Source organism: Onychomys torridus, chromosome 9 (assembly GCF_903995425.1).
Source record: "Onychomys torridus chromosome 9, mOncTor1.1, whole genome shotgun sequence".
NCBI classification, from domain to species: Eukaryota; Metazoa; Chordata; class Mammalia; order Rodentia; family Cricetidae; genus Onychomys; species Onychomys torridus.
In genome coordinates this window covers 110,572,175-110,588,490 of record NC_050451.1, presented here as the reverse complement: position 1 = coordinate 110,588,490, position 16,316 = coordinate 110,572,175, and the positions used below count along the sequence as shown (strand labels likewise).

The 16,316-nt window shown below is 41.3% G+C and overlaps 1 protein-coding gene across 5 annotated transcripts in view; it reads right to left on the bottom strand.

The window, feature by feature from the left end:
* Pcca (propionyl-CoA carboxylase subunit alpha) overlaps positions 1-16,316 on the bottom strand; it is a 387,394-nt gene that overhangs the window by 328,924 nt on the left and 42,154 nt on the right. For all 5 annotated transcript variants that reach the window (XR_004945920.1, XR_004945921.1, XM_036199583.1 and 2 more), the window contains exons 5-6: positions 2,314-2,427; positions 298-351 (exon numbers count right to left, since the gene is read on the bottom strand). Coding sequence is in view for 3 of the 5 variants with exons in the window: in XM_036199583.1 (XP_036055476.1) it covers positions 298-351; positions 2,314-2,427 (168 nt within the window). In the remaining 2 variants the exon portion in view is untranslated. The remainder of the gene's footprint in view (positions 1-297; positions 352-2,313; positions 2,428-16,316) is intronic.

The window sequence follows — 16,316 nt, the reverse complement described above, 5'->3', positions numbered from 1 at the left end:
GGCTGTCCTAGAACTCACTCTGTAGACCAGGCAGGCCTTGAATTCAGAGATCCAGCTGCCTCTGGCTCTTGAGTGCTGGGATTAAAGGCATGTGCCACCACGCCTGGCTCTTTTCCATTCTTATAATTAATTATTCATAGAGACCTAGATTATAGAATGAAAACATTCACTTTTAACAATTACTAAAGAGTCAGTAAATCAATTAGAAGTCCAACTCAGGAGTCCAACACGAACAGCTCATGTCTCTACACTGCTTTCTGGAATAGAGCAATCGTTTCTGGCTTCTCACAGACTTACCAAACATCTTGCAAACTCTTTGTTTTCTGACAGGAATCCATACCCAGGGTGTACCTTAGGAATGAAAAGAAAAGGCTCTCTTAAACTTTATCATACTGTAAATCTTCCCACAAGGTATTCACTGTTCCGTGTGTTGAAAGTGACTCCCTTAATGACCAGTTCTATTGCACTTTTCTGAGAAAAGAATCAAATTCCTCCTTTGTTCTAGCAACAGGCAGCCCACAATGGCTTCTATGTCCTACCCAGATGTATTCGTCTACTCTGTCCAACACAAACTCACTTGACTTTTCCTGAGGCTGTTCAACACATTTAGAGAAATTCACAAGGGCTAGTGGGTCAAAGAGTTATGAGCTACAAAGTTTTGGCAAAATAGATGAAAATCTCAAGAATAGCTGCTTTCTTTTTTTTTGGGGGGGGGGGGGTTATTTATTTATTTATTTATTTTTTGGTTTTTTGAGACAGGGTTTCCCTGTGTAGCTTTGCGCCTTTCCTGGAACTCACTCTGTAGCCCAGGCTGGCCTCGAACTCACAGAGATCCGCCTGCCTCTGCCTCCCGAGTGCTGGGATTACAGGTGTGCGCCACCACCGCCTGGCCTAGAATAGCTGCTTTCTAAAGCCTACACTTGCCAGGCCAGCAGATCTCTGAATTTGAGGCTAGCCTAGTCTACATAGTGAGTTCCAGGACAGCCAGAGCTATATAGAGACCATGAATGAATGAATGAATGAATGAATGAATGAATGGGCCCAGGCTCTAAGCCACACAGCACATCTCATTCCTAAGAGCAGGAGGTGTTCTAACACCCTCCAGAGCCTCTGTCAAGCTGCACTCCAATGGAGGTCTGGTTCAACTTTCACTTTGTACTCTCTACTATTTTTCCTTTGGGTATCTATCCTTCCCTTTCTCCAAATATGGCCATTCACAGGTACTCTGTGCAGTGTTCCCCACAATGTACACGTTAACCTGTGTCCCAGTCAAGTCATTTTTCACTCTAATACACAGCCAACCCTAGGCCACACCAACATCAGTCAGTGTTGGAGCAATTCCTAGTGAAGTCAAAGTCAGAACCTGAAACAGCTACACACCTGATGCTTGACACAGTCCAGAATAATTTAAACACTGCACTGCAGGAAAAGACCTTCACTCCATCATCTCATTTGAATGGAAAATGCCACTGGAGACTGTGTTCTGACAAGCGAGGGTTAAAACCTTACAAGTTTTACTTCTGTTAAATGCGAGTACATTGTAAGCATCCACAATATGGAGTCACAGAGTAGGGTTTTATTTAAGCACTTCTTCCTAAAGAAATGAGGAGAGAGAACTCTAAAGCAAGAGCTCCAGGCTAGTGCAGATGCTGTTTTCACCCAACTGTGGTGATAATTCTGCTTTTAATAGTAAATATGTAGTTAGTTCTCTGTTTAAAAACAAAAATCAAAGATTACTATACCTGATGTCAGAAACTAGTTTTTTCCTTGGATTCCACTCCATCCAACCCAAATTAGGGGTGGAGAAAGGATTTACCAATGTAAGTTATTAGCATTTTGTTGACACAAACAAACTGAGATAATTAGCAAATACACTGTTTTTATTTCTAGCAATGCAAATGAGTGTGAACAATTTTTAAATGACTAAATTGAAATTTAAACAGTCTTTTCAGAGCCTGCTTATAACACAGAAGATTGGGATCTTTGTTTTTAATGCTCTTATTACACTGAAAGGGTTAATACTCAAAACTAATTGGGATTTCTTTCTTCCTGGCAAATGTGGAACCGAACTGAAGCTGCTCCCTGGTGTGAGAGCTGAACCCAGCAGCCACCTGCAGCATCAGCCACCAAAACTGCCAGATGCTACAAAGCCTTTAATTTTCAGTAGCGAATCCGGCCACATTCAACTCATGTGACACAAACCAACTGCAACAGCATCTTCAATCATTCCTTCTTATGTTTTCTAATACAAACTCCAGCTTTCTGCTCACTGAATATGAAACAGCTGCAGAAGATAGGTTCATTCAGACTCACAGCTTGGGCCCTGGTTTTCTTAATGGCTTCCATGATGGCATCCACGTTGAGGTAGCTTTTACTCGTGGGAGCTGGGCCAACACAGACAGCCTCATCCGCCATTTTCACATGAACCTAAAAAGACAAATCCCTGCATTAACAGATGCTCTGTAAAAAGAATTACAACCACCCATAAGCATACACAAAGTTTCAAATCTGATTGTTTCAGTTACCCATAGAATCAAATTTCTTTTCAAATATCCACTAAAAAACAACACAACAAAAAGGCTCAGGGTCTGTATTACCCATGACTTCATTTATTAGGCATGCCTCACCCACTGTCTAACCAAACAATTTCTATAATACACCTGTATCCCTCTTTGGTTCATCCATGCATAAATCTGATATCAAAAACTATCTCACTACATGGAACCAGAGCAGTCCAATATTTTAATGACAGGCCCATTCATGCCCAGTTCTGAGCAAGCTCCCCAGGAAGTTGGATAATTAGAGGGACTGAATGGAGGGGTGCAATGAGTGTCCCTGCACAGCATCAGGTCGGCACCAGGCTCAAATTAAAGCCCAGAACTAAAGAGTTCAATATCATAACACATGAACCAGAAAATTCTAAGAAACATTTAGATACTCTCACATTCGAGTCTTGTCCAATTTACATTTAGTCTAAAAAAAAAAAAATGAAGTGTGTAGTAAGTATTCATCTATTCAAATTCAGGCATGTGCTTTCCATTTTTAAGACAACTCACTCTACAGTGTTTAGTCTGTGTGTTTTGCTTAAAAAGAGGCTAGGTAGACATTCAATAGTGAAAGATACTGTTTAATTCCAAAAAGAATCTATTCTTTTTAAAATTATCATAGTATGTTTTTGAACTGGCATCTTATAATGATTTTACAGCTTAAGAAACTCACAATTATTTTGATTATTTTGAAAGGCAGGTACATAAAACTGGGTATGAACATACATTTCAACATTTATGATCCACTTCTCCACTGAGAGAGAGAAGGGGAGAATCTACAGTAGAAAATACTTCAGTGTCTCTAAGTCATAATCTTCAGTTCGGAACTAATTTTTAAAAACTACCTTTTGAAGTGAGATCTGCAAACTTACAAAGTTGACTTTTAGAAAATAAATCAGAATTATTTTTATTAATTCAATAAAGTTTTCTAATTCAGTAAATGTCACTGCACATTAAAAGGTAAATGATAACCTTCTCAAGGAGGTTACAGATCAATATCTTAATAAAAAATACCCAAATATATATACTCCTTTAATGACACAAACTGCAAGGAAAGGCAGCCTTGCTTGAAAAAGGCTTTAAAATATTCCTTTGCTATCTTGACCTGGCTCATTCTCACCCTCATGCTTCTCTATTGCTCTCAGACCATTTCAGATCCTGCTGTTATCAGCTTTGTTGTCATTAAAGCTGTGCATTTTGTTTGTTTTCTATAAAGGAAAAATACTTACAGAATGATTGATATATAATTGATATATAAAAATACTTAACGATCGATCCTTTTGAAAGGCGGCATTAGCCAAGCGAGGGCTGCTACTAAAGTCAAACTCGCATGTGCTTTATACAATGTATCTCTCTCAGGGTGTGCTAAATCTGGGCGCTTCACATTTGGGTGACCTCCTTTAATCCAAACTCTCACAGATGTTGGCACTGAATCACATTCAAGGTGAGAGTCTCATTTTAATGTCTTTACCAGCTATATTATTATGACATGTGTATCTCCTCCACAAATCCTAGTGATATACAGAGAAAGACTGTATCTTAAATTCTTTTTAAAAGCTCAACATGCTGTTATGCTAAAAGTTCAGGATGGGAATTTATTTAATAAACCCACATTATTAAATGGTAAAACTATTGTCTTTCAAGGAAAAAAGAAAAATGCCACAACAATAAATCATTGTCTTTGAAGTCAAACCTAGCTACACCTAAAGGATGCTGTCTCAGCCTGAGCAATTGGTCTAATAAGTGGCACACATATGAAGGAAAAGAAATCAAAAGATACACATATGCCCAAAATGTCTATAATGAACATACACACACAATGGAAAAGGAGGGCTCTGGTGGTACGGTAACACCTTGACTCATCTTATCTTCAAACTTCTAAGACGCTGCATGTATAAATAACTTTTCTGTTATTCTTTAGCTACCATAGTAGACATGCCTCCCTGCATTTTTACAAATGCCTCATAAACATACCAGGGACAAGTTCTGAGTCTAACATGTTGCTGCTGCTGATTCACATTGTTCTAATGAACATTCCAATACATTATACATCCCAAGCAGGTCAAAACTGCAAGTGCAAAAATGGATTCGACAGGCAAGGGCTGCACATACACTCACTTCTGTTTCTCAGATAGATTTCACTACAGAGGGGTGAGTTATAGCATCCCTACAAACCTACAGTCTAGCACAGGGTCAGAACAGATGGACAGAGTCATCTGAGAAGGAAAACATCTAGAGCCCTTCATCTTATTTACCACAGAGGCAGTGACAAAGAACAAAGCAGTCCAGAAAGGCTAATTCCAAAGACTGTTGAAACTGGGGCCAGGCATGGTGCACACGCCTTTCATCACAGCATTGAAGAAGCAGAGAAAGGCAGAGCTCTGTAAGTCTGAGGCCAGCCTGATCTACATAGTAAGTTCCCTGGCTACATAGTGAGACTTTATTTCAAAAAAGCTTTCAAAACTCCATTTGAGCCAGGTGTGGTGGTGCACCTTTAATTCCAGAACCAGGAGGCAAAGGCAGGTGGACCTCTGAGTTTGAGTTCCAGGACAGGCACCAAAACAACACAGAGAAACCCTGTCTCAAGTGGGGGGGGGGGAACCTGAGAGAGAGAGAGAGAGAGAGAGAGAGAGAGAGAGAGAGAGAGAGAGAGAGAGAGAGAGGGAGAGGGAGAGGGAGAGGGAGAGGGAGAGGGAGAGGGAGAGGGAGAGGGAGAGGGAGAGGAGGAGGAGGAGGAGGAGGAGGAGGAGGAGGAGGAGGAGGAGGAGGAGGAGGAGGAGGAGGAAGAGGGAGGAGGGAAAGGGGGAGGGAGGCAGGGAGGGAGGGAGGGAAAGAAGGAAAGAAGAAACTCCATGAATGTTGAATGTTTGGAATGTTGTTATTACTGTACTCAGTACGTGAGATGCCTCCCTTGACTTTTGAAGAGATTTTGCTTACCAGAGCTTTTATGTTTCAAAAACTTCAATATCTTGAAAAACAAAATTTTAAGTAATTTAATAGAAAAGGAAAACTACAGCAATCACAGTCTTACTTAGGCAAATTAATCCAGCAAGATTTGCTATGGTTCAAAGAATACATTAGTGCTCCCATATCCAGAAAACCAAGTACTTTTCAAAAGGGAATGCTGGTTTGTATTCAAGCACATATAGTTTTATAGTTTTAATTTTCTTCTTCTTTGTAGGAAAGTTGCTTAGATCAGCCTATTATTCCCTAAGTAGTGAGTGTCTGGGTTCAAAGGTGTTATTTTTAAACTTACAGGACTGAAAAGAATCATCTTACCATTGTCTTTTTTAAAATAAAACTATGCTTGTCTAGCATGCATAAGGCCTTGGATTCAATACCCAGCACCACACACATACAAATCTAATTATTTAAATGTGTGGATATAGACAAGTTAAGACTGATATCTAAATTTTATATTTTTTACTTAACAAAAAAAATCCATATCAACCAATGAGATGCCTGAGATATGCTGAAAATATTCCAGTTATCTCCCATGTTTATCAAGAAAAGTATACCTTAGTGTTAAAATATATAAATATTTTGGGCCAAGTAGTATATTTAGCATAAAGTGTGATGGTCTAAATGGAAGTTCTCAATACCTTCAACTAGTACAGTCTGAGACAGGAAAGCACTTCCTCTCAATCAGATCTTACTCCAAGAGGATGGCCAGCAATACAAGTGTCTTCTATAGCTGGGGTTTTCTTTGAGCCTCCAACCAGCTCCCAAATAAAGACACAAATATGTGGTGGTATTGTGTTCCCCAAAATGTTGTACACTCTAATAAACTTATCTGGGGTCAGAGAACAGAACAGCCACAATATTAAACATAGAGGATAGTCAGTGGTAGCACACACCTTTAATCCTAGCATTCCAGAGGCAGAGATCTACCTGGATCTCTGTGTGTTCAATAATACAGCCAAGCATGGTGACTCACGCCTTTAATCCCAAAAAGTGATAGCAGAAAGCAAAAAGGTATATAAGGCATGAAAACTAGGAACTAGGTTGGTTAAGCTTTCAGGCTTTTGAGAAGCAGTTCAGCTGAGACCCATTCGGATGAGGACACAGAGGCTTCCAGTCTGAAGAAACAGGATCCGCTGAGGAACTGGCAAGGTGAGGTGACTGTGGCTTGTTCTGCTTCTCTGATCTTCCAGCGTTCACCCCAATACCTGGCTGGGTTTGATTTTGTTAGTAAAAGTCTTTAAGATTCATGCCACACAGACACTTATCATTAATTATGAATGTTCAACCTTAGCTTAGGCTTGTCCCACTAGTTCTTTTAACTTAATTTAACCTGTTTCTATTCATTTATGTTTTGTCTCAAGGCTTTTTACCTTTCTTTCATTCTGTATGTCCTACTTTTCTGTTTCCTCTGCATCTGGCTGGCAGTCCACCCCCTGATATCTCCCTTTCTTTCTTCTCCTCTTCCTCACCACTCCCCATCCCAGCCTAAATTCCTCCTCCTACTTACTCTCTCTGCCCAGAAGTTCCACCTATACCTCCTCCCTCACTATTGACCAATCCTTTTTATTAGACCAATCGGGTGCCATAGGCAGGTAAGGTAAAACAGCAACATATCTTTACATAGTTAAGCAGACATTCCACAACAGTCTTCCATGTGATAACCTTCAAGGCAAAATATTCCCCACAACACTAATAGGCTGACAAAATGGAGACTACATAAGATTTCCTGCCTGAACCAGCAAGACTCACACAATTCAACCAGACATCAGGATCCACCAAATCTAACTCAACCATCACCAAGACAAAAATTACTAAGAACTGGAAAAGTGAAGAAAGGAAAGTCAACTACACAAATCTTAATTTGAAGACTTGAAAAGAGTTACTTTCAAGCAATCAGATAAACTCCTACTTTTAAAGACACAATTTGATCTCTGCACTTGCTTTGGTTATATTTCATTAAAGTAATATATTTAATTCATGATTATTTGGAATGGTAGAATTAAGGACTTTGCTACTTTTCCAAGTATAAATCTCAATCTTAAAAATGACAAGAACAGCCAGGCGGTGGTGGCACACACCTTTGATCCCTGCATTTGGGAGGCGCAGGCAGGCAGATCTCTGAGTTCGAGGACAGCCTGGTCTACATAGTGAGTTCCTAGATAGCCAAGGCTACACAGAGAAACCCTGTCTTGGGGAAAAAAATAAAAGGCAAGAACCAAACAGCTGCGTAACTTCTGACCCTTTTTTCTTTTTAAGTTTAGTTTTCGTGTGTGAGTGTTTTTCTTGCATGTATATTTATATACAATGTACATGCAGGGTTCACAGAGACCAGAAGAAGGTGTCAGATCCCCTGAAGCTAGAATTACAGCTGGTTGAGAGCCACCATGTTAGTGCTGGGAATCAAACCTGGTCTTCTGGAAGAGCAATCAATGCTCTTAATCACTAAGCCATCTCTCTGGCCCCCTGGCCCATTTTCTACAGCCTGTTTTTTAATGTTACAACAGATAATTGATATGGATCAATCAGGAAGCAGGTTCTATATTGGGTTGTTTATTGTTATATTTTAAAGACTTATTTTTATTTTATTTATAAGTGTCTTTTGCCTTTATGTGTATCCACACACTACCAGTGTGCTTGGGGCACACAGAACCAGAGGAGGGTGTCAGATCCACTGGAACATGAGTTGAGGATAGTTGTGAGCTGCCATATGGGTACTGGAAACTGAACACAGGTCTTTTTGCAAGTGTAACAAATACTCCTAACCATGAGCCATCTTTCTAGCCCTCATCTCATTACTTATATTTCTGAATTCAACTCAAATTTTCCGAACAGAAACAGAAAATAGCCAGTCTATGATCAATAGGCCCATTACTTTGAATCTGGGTGGGGGGGAGGGGCACGGAGTATATGGTAGGAAGTATATCATGAAACAAATTGTTACCTTCTGGCCAGGACTGAAAGAAGAAAGGAAAAGAAGGAGCTAGGGAGCATTCTCCCCTTAAAAACAGGTCCCAAGTTTTTAAAAACAGGAAAACCTCTTAGAAGTTTCTGCACCCTTAGAACAGTTGCAAGTGGACTAAACCTTCTCACCACATCCTTTGAGAACACTTCCAATCCAAACCATAGCAACACCTAATCTACAGAACACCCTAGCTTAACTTCTCATAAACTATGGAGTGTTGGTTCTTTTCCCTCCTAATTTTAGGGCTAATCAGAGCTCCAGTTTTTGCCACTATCAATCGGGGGGGGGGGGGGGGGGCAAAAGGCTCATCCTACATACAGCTAGCCTGGGTGGGAAAGTATCCAAATTCAAAACTAGAATGAGGGTCTCTACTGAAGCTGCATCACTTTTGCAGAACTGTCAAATCAAAGTGTTTAAGATAGCTAGCTATGAGATGCCAGGGGCCATCTACACATGGAACCTTACAAAGTGGTTTGTGTAGTTTTGAAACCAAATCCCCTTACCGCTCAGAAAGCGTTCCAGCTGAGCCACATCAGTACAGCCTTGGGATCTATAACACTTAATTAGAATAGTTCATGGAAGATACTTGCCTAGATTTAATTATAAAGGCTCCTTTACTCGATACCTAATATCCATTTGGGGAATAGAGCATAGGCTAAGAATTACTCTATGATTGACTCACAGAAGAACTCAACACTCAGTTGTCAACAGAATAAAATACTTTCCAATACTGTTTACAAGCAGTTTTACCCAAACTTAACACTTTCCTTCTAGACACTTCAGGTTCTTGCTCTTAAAAAGCCCATGTGTTCTCCAGCAGACATGTTCTCCTGCCCCAGCTCCTCTGGAGGACTCAGCACAGGCACAGCTCTCCTGCCCCAGCTCCTCTGGACTCTTCCTTACCAATTCAGATAAAGCATCAGATGCAAGTCTGCCATGACCATCTTCAGATCACTGTCTGAAGACTGGCGATCAAAAGAGTCTTAAGTCCAAAGAGGCAAAACACACTCACTAGCCCTCAGTAAGCCTTGTAAGTGATCTCATTACAAATTTAATTTCAAATGCATAACTTTCACAAACTGATCTTTGATACTAAGCAAAACCACAACTGTGTGATCAGCTTTTTTCTGTGGTCTTCATAGACTTGGGTACAATGCAGCATGTACCAGAGGACTGGCACAGTGAGTTCACACCTGAAAAGCTTCTGTTTCAAATGCACAACAATGAATAAAGTCTACAGAAAACAGGATGACAGATGAGCAAAAGTAAATGGCAAACACTTCATGAAGTCAAAATGAGAAAATCATGTAACAATGAACAAAGCTAACCAACTGTAAGTAGTTTCTTTGGAAGCAGGAAATGCCAAATTTGAGGCATAGGACACTTGAATGTTGGCAGGAGCAACAGGCTAAGGTGGAGCTGCCAGCTCTGTTTCAGTTCCTACAGCTTTTGGAGTTAAAATCAGAAGCAATTTTTGTGACTGTCTGGCACATCTGTCCACAACCATGATCTTAAGACCCAGGCATGGATCTGCAATGCATAATGCCAACTGAGGCCACTAGGAACTTGTTCCTCAAGAGAACTGAGTGGGTTGTTTTGTTAACCATTTGGGGGGTTTATGGGAAGGGGCAGGAGACATGGCAAGGATGAGAGAAAAACCAGGAAAGAGGAAAGCAAATAACAGGAAGCACGGGTGAGGAGTTGGAAAGGGGGAACATTTTAAACCTTCACTACAAATAAAGCCTAGAAACCAAAATTCCAGACCACACTACAAACTAGGAAGCCACCCACAATTCAGCAGCAAATAAAATAGTCCAGAAGAAATTAATTTTGCCAGTCTAGCAAAAACTTTCAAATATATCATTTTTCATGAGTGAAAGTCTAAACATTTTGTAATTTCTATCTCTCTCCAGACTGTCATATAAACTTATTCATTTGATATGTTAACACTATTGAGACACTGAAAAATCTAGCAGTTTAGACTTTCACTCATGAATACACATCCTTTCTATATTCATTTCCCATTGCTTGGTGCTCAAAGCACTAAGTATGTGAGCCCACAGAGGTTTCCTAGTGAGATCTGAGCCAGCTTTACTAGCAGGGCTGCATAAGAGGATGATTGGACCATGGGCCTGGGTACCAGGTGTTCAGAAGGGCCTACACTTGGTTCTATCTAGCAAGGGGGAGGTCTTTTGCCTCGCCCCTTGGCGTTGTTATAAAATACCCTTTGAATGAGGTTCTGAGCCAGTGGATAAGGATCCAGGCCCTCCCCACGTTACCTGTGTTTCAATCTGTTTCTCCCCCTATCTTTCCATCTAAATCTCCTATCCCTCACTCCTCAAGAGTACCCTAGAGGAAAAGGTGGGGGCAGGTCCCCCACAAATGGCACCAAAACAGGGACCAAGGACTTGGCAAAGGGGGCGTGTCATAGGTATAAGGAGGTATGCTGATAAGAAACTGAAAAATAAAGGCATCGGTATTTTATTCTCGGGAGTGAAAGTAAAGTGGCTGAAAGATGCCCAAGTGAGGCTGCAGCTATGTACCTCTCTATCTAGATTTCTTTCTTTCTCTCTCTCTCTCTCTTAATCTCTATCTACTAAAATTAGGGTTTAAAAATGGTAGTATAAATAATAGAAATGTAGGCTTAAGTATATTAGGGTAGAATAAGCTTTAGGTATAGGGATAATAGAAACTTAGGGTAGAGTAGGTTTTCCCCAAGCATGGAGGAGACCTGGGACGCAGAGGCAGCGTTCAGGACCTGGTAGCCACTGTGAACTTGGCAGTCAGAGCAGTTTCAGACGCTCCAGAGCCACCAACAATGGCAGATGCCAGAGCCAGAGCAAGTGGTACCAGCCAGGCATCGGCAGCTGAGACACAAGGCTACGCTCAACCTTGACAAGCCAAGCAGAGACACAGTGCTGGAGAGAGGCAAACAGCAGGCAGCAGCTTGAAGAGCAGCAAAGACTTTGGACCCCAGCTGCCGGAGCTGGTCTGTATCCAGGAGCCACAGTCACTGGCAGCCTGAGCCTGGCAGAGACACTGCAGGAGAGGCAGAGAGCTGAGCAGGCACTGGGAGAGCAAGAGTGCTGGGTGCCATGGCAGCCTACGGTGTCTGGCAGAGCCTGAGACACAAGAACCACCAAGAGAGCAGGTAATGCAGCCAGGGTGCCGCAGCCATGACCGGCCATGGCTGGGGTCTCTGCAGACCCCGAGTGTTGAGAACAGAGCAAGGGTAGCCTCAAGACCTCAAAACACAAGGCTCCTGGGAATGGCTGGTTATAAGAAGACTGGGACTGTGAAAGCCAGAAACCAGTTTCTGTTTGCTGGCTGTAAGAAAATCTCTTTTGAAAGGACTCTGCCCCAGCCAGCTAAAAGCTTTTGCCCTGGATCAAAAATGGCTTTAGGGAAGGCTACAGACTGCAGAGCGCAGCTACAAGCAGAGAGCTAAAGTCTCAAAGAGGCTTACTTGAACTGAAGAAAAGTTTGGTTACAGGACTCCTCATATTTGGAGCTGTTTGCTACACAAACACTTAAGGGCAGCCAACGAGCCAGATCCTCATCTTGATATCAGACAGCTGGAACTCTAAGACTGGTGACAGAACAAGTTTTTGAACTTTTCAGACCTAAGGAATGAGATGGACAGGAGCGATTCCATTGCAACGGGACAGTTCTGGCTTTACCTATACATAAAGACTCTATTAACTGTGGTGAGTCACAAACTGTTTTGTGTTAAAAATGGAACTGTTTAGGCCGGGCGGTGGTGGTGCACGCCTTTAATCCCAGCACTCGGGAAGCAGAACCATGTGGATCTCTATGAGTTCGAGGCCAGCCTGGGCTACAGTGTGAGTTCCAGGAAAGGCGCAAAGCTACACAGAGAAACCCTGTCACGAAAAAAAAAAAAAAAAAAAAAAGGAACTGTTTAAATGGAGAAGTTTGGGTTTTTTCTAATCAAGCTCAAGATGAAGCTTAGAAAATTATAAAGAAAGGGGGAAATTAATATTCCTGCCTCTTTAATTTTTAAAAAATATTTTCTTGTTACTTAAGTGGATTAATGTTAAGTGTTAATGTACCCTATGTTTTGTATAGGTCTATTAAGAAATTGCTTTGGAGCCGGGCGGTGGTGGCGCACACCTTTAATCCCAGCACTCGGGAAGCAGAGGCAGGTGAATCTCTGTGAGTTCAAGGCCAGCCTGGTCTCCAAAGCGAGTTCCAGGAAAGGCGCAAAGCAACACAAAGAAACCCTGTCTTGAAAAACCAAAAAGAAATTGCTTTGGGATGTTTGATAAAGTTTTTAAAGTGTTAATGGTTCTATTGAGAGTATTGCTTTTAGATGTAGGTTTATAGGAATCATAATTGTGTATAGTAATATTTATGTTAGAGTTACTATGTTAACCTGTTGGAGCCCACTAGGTTTCCTGGTGGCTATACCCAGCAGGACTGCAATGGGAGGTTGACTGGACTACCGGCCTGTGTACCAGGTATTTGTAAGGGTCTAACTAGCAAGGGGGAGGTCTTTTGCTCCACCCCTTTGCATTGTTATAAACAGACCTTTGGAATAAAGTTCCGAGCCAGTGGATAAGGATCCAGGCCCACGCAAGCCTATCCTTTGTTTTCTCTCTCCCTCTGTTTCTAAGTAAGTCTCTCATCCCTCGTTCCTCAAGAGTACCTCTGGTAAATCAGTGTGGGGGCTGCTCTCCTAAAGATGGCACCTGAACAGAGACAAAGAAAAAAATTTTTTTAATCCTTAGGGCTTGGCGAAAGGATTGTAGGGGTCGTTGCACGTGTAGGTATGCTGATAAGGAACTGAAAAATGAAGGCAATGGTATTTTATTCTCAGGTATATAGGGAGGAGACACTGCAGTGTTAGAATTCTCTCTATAGATCTTGATATCTCTCTCTCTCTCTCTCTCTCTCTCTCTCTCTCTCTCTCTCTTTCTCTCGCTCTCTCCTATCTAAAAAATATGGAATGTAGTAATATAGTACAGGAAGAAATTTAGTGTTAGTTAGGAATACACAAAGGAAAATGCTTAGGGTAAAGTAAGATAAGATAAACCTAACTATGGGGCTATGAACGCAAAATCCTGGGGCGGGGAGGGATCTATCTTCTTTTAACTTAACGGGCAGAGAAATGCTCTTCTTTGAGCTTACTAGATAGAAAAAAAGATTCCTATGGAAGCTTTTGGCCAGGGGACAGTTAAAATGCTAAAAAAGCAGCAGAGGATAGAAACTCCCCTGCAGTGGTGCAGACAGAAGAAGCAAAATCCTCTGCTCGACCAGCAGTGCAGCATGGTTCCCTCCCGGTCATGAAGCCAAAAAGTGTAGAGAACGGGAGTTTGGGGAAAGATTGGTAATCTCTCTTTCTTTTGGGAAAAACTCAATCTCTCTCTAAAAGGCCTTTCAGAACTTTCTCAGTTTAAAAATTAGTTTCACCTGGATGGGAAAATGCAGAGGCAAGGGCCTGAAGAGGTAGAGAAGCCAAGCTGCAGTTGCATGACCAGCAGCAGCGCTGTATGTCAGAAACACTATCTTGGGAAGGAGCCAGCCAGGATAGGATGAGGAGCTATCCAGGAGGAAAGTTTCTTTTCTATCAGAGAAAGGACCTTTCTGAACCAAATACTTTGGGTTTGCCTCACTGACCCAGAGTGAAGCCCAAAGGGTTTTGCCTCAGGCAAATAAGCCATAGTCTGAGCATGTGGACAAATGAACGCACAACAGCTCAGGAACTGGGTCAGATAAAAGATCCAATTAAAGAGGAATTTCTGTTAAATGATGGCTCAGGCATCCTAAAGCAAGCTTAAGAAAGAAAAATCTTCTGTTCCAAAAGCAAAACCCTATAAAGGGAACCGGAAAGTTACTAGCTTACTGGAAAGGCTTTCTGGGAAATGTAGTATCAATGTAGGTTTGATGGGCATTTCACCCTCAGGCTGAAGCAAGGTTTTCAGTAGAACAAACTAAAAGTTCTGCTGTAACAGTAATGTCTGATTTATGGCACAGGAGAGCTGATATAAATTTGGGTAAAGGGACAGCCTCTAATTAGGAACTATTTGCTGCTGAGTGCATCTCTGCTGGTTCCAGAATGGCTAAGAGAGCTCAGTGGCAGGAAAGGCAACTTTGGGGTGTGGCTTTGTCCAAAAATGTTACACCTCCCTTGCAAAAAGTGTTACAATCCCATTGAGACAATACTCACTAAATCCCAGCATTGAAAGATAAAATGAGGCCCCTGGGTCCACCGCTGGAGACAGGCCATCCCAGGAGGACCTGACCAACTTGGCCCCAGTTTCCGGCCAATCAGCGGGCCCTGCGGGAAGGCTCCCCTTTTCCAAGACTGCAGGCAGACACTGCAGTCTCCACATACACACTACCACCAAAAAAAAAATAAAAATAACAACAGGACGAACAATCACTGGTCATTAATATCCCTTAATATCAATGGACTTAATTCACCTATAAAAAGACACAGACTAACAGAATGGATACGAAAACAGGACCCATCTTTCTGCTGCATACAAGAAACACACCTCAAATTCAAAGACAGACACCTCCTAAGAATAAAAGGCTGGGAAAAGACTTTCCAATCAAATGGTCTTAAGAAGCAAGCTGGTGTAGCCATCCTAATATCCAGCAAAATAGACTTCAAACTAAAATCAATCAAAGGAGATGATGAAGGACATTACATAATCATCGCAGGAAAGATCCACCAAGATGAAGTCTCAATTCTGAACATTTATGCCCCAAACACAAGGGCACCCACATATGTAAAAGAAACATTACTAAAGCTTAAATCACATATAAAACCCCACACATTAATAGTGGGAGACTTCAACACCCCACTTTCACCTCTGGACAGATTGACCAAATTGAAACTTAACAGAGACATAATGGACTTAACTGATGTTATGGCTCAAATGGACTTAATCGATATCTACAGAACATTCCACCCGAACAAAAAAGAATATACCTTCTTCTCAGCACCCCATGGAACCTTCTCTAAAATCGACCACATACTTGGCCACAAAGCAAATCTCAACAGATACAAAACAATTGGAATAACCTCCTGTGTTCTATCAGACCACCATAGTTTAAAGTTAGATTTCAACAACAGAAAAAACTACAGAAACCCTACAATCTCATAGAAACTGAATAATGCTCAACTGAATCACCAATGGGTTAAGGAAGAAAGAAAGAAAGAAATTAAAGACTTCCTAGAGATCAATGAAAATGAATACACCACATACCCAAACTTATGGGACACTATGAAAGCAGTGCTAAGAGGGAAATTCATAGCACTAAATGCCCACATAAAGAAGCTGGAGAAATCTCACACTAGTGACTTCACAGCACACCTGAAAGCCCTTGAACAGGAAGAAGCAAAGTCTCCCAGGAGGAACAGATGCCAGGAAATTATCAAATTGAGAGCTGAAATCAATAAAATAGAAATAAAGAGAACAATACAAAGGATTAATGAAACAGAGTTGGTTCTTTGAGAATATCAACAAGACAGACAAGCCCTTATCCAAACTAACCAAAAGACAGAGAGAGAGAATCCAAATTCACAAAATCAGAAATGAAACGGGGGCATAACAACAGACAATGAGGAAATCCAGAGAACCATCAGGTCATACTTCAAAAACCTCTACTCCACAAAACTGGAAAATCTAAAAAAAATGGATAATTTTCTGGATAGGTACCACATACCTAAGTTAAATCAAGACCAGATAAACCATTTAAATAGTCCAATAACCCCTAAGGAAATAGAATCAGTCATTAAAAGTCTCCCAACCAAAAAAGCCCAGGACCAGATGGTTTCACTGCAGAATTCTACCAGATCTTCAAAGAAGACTCAA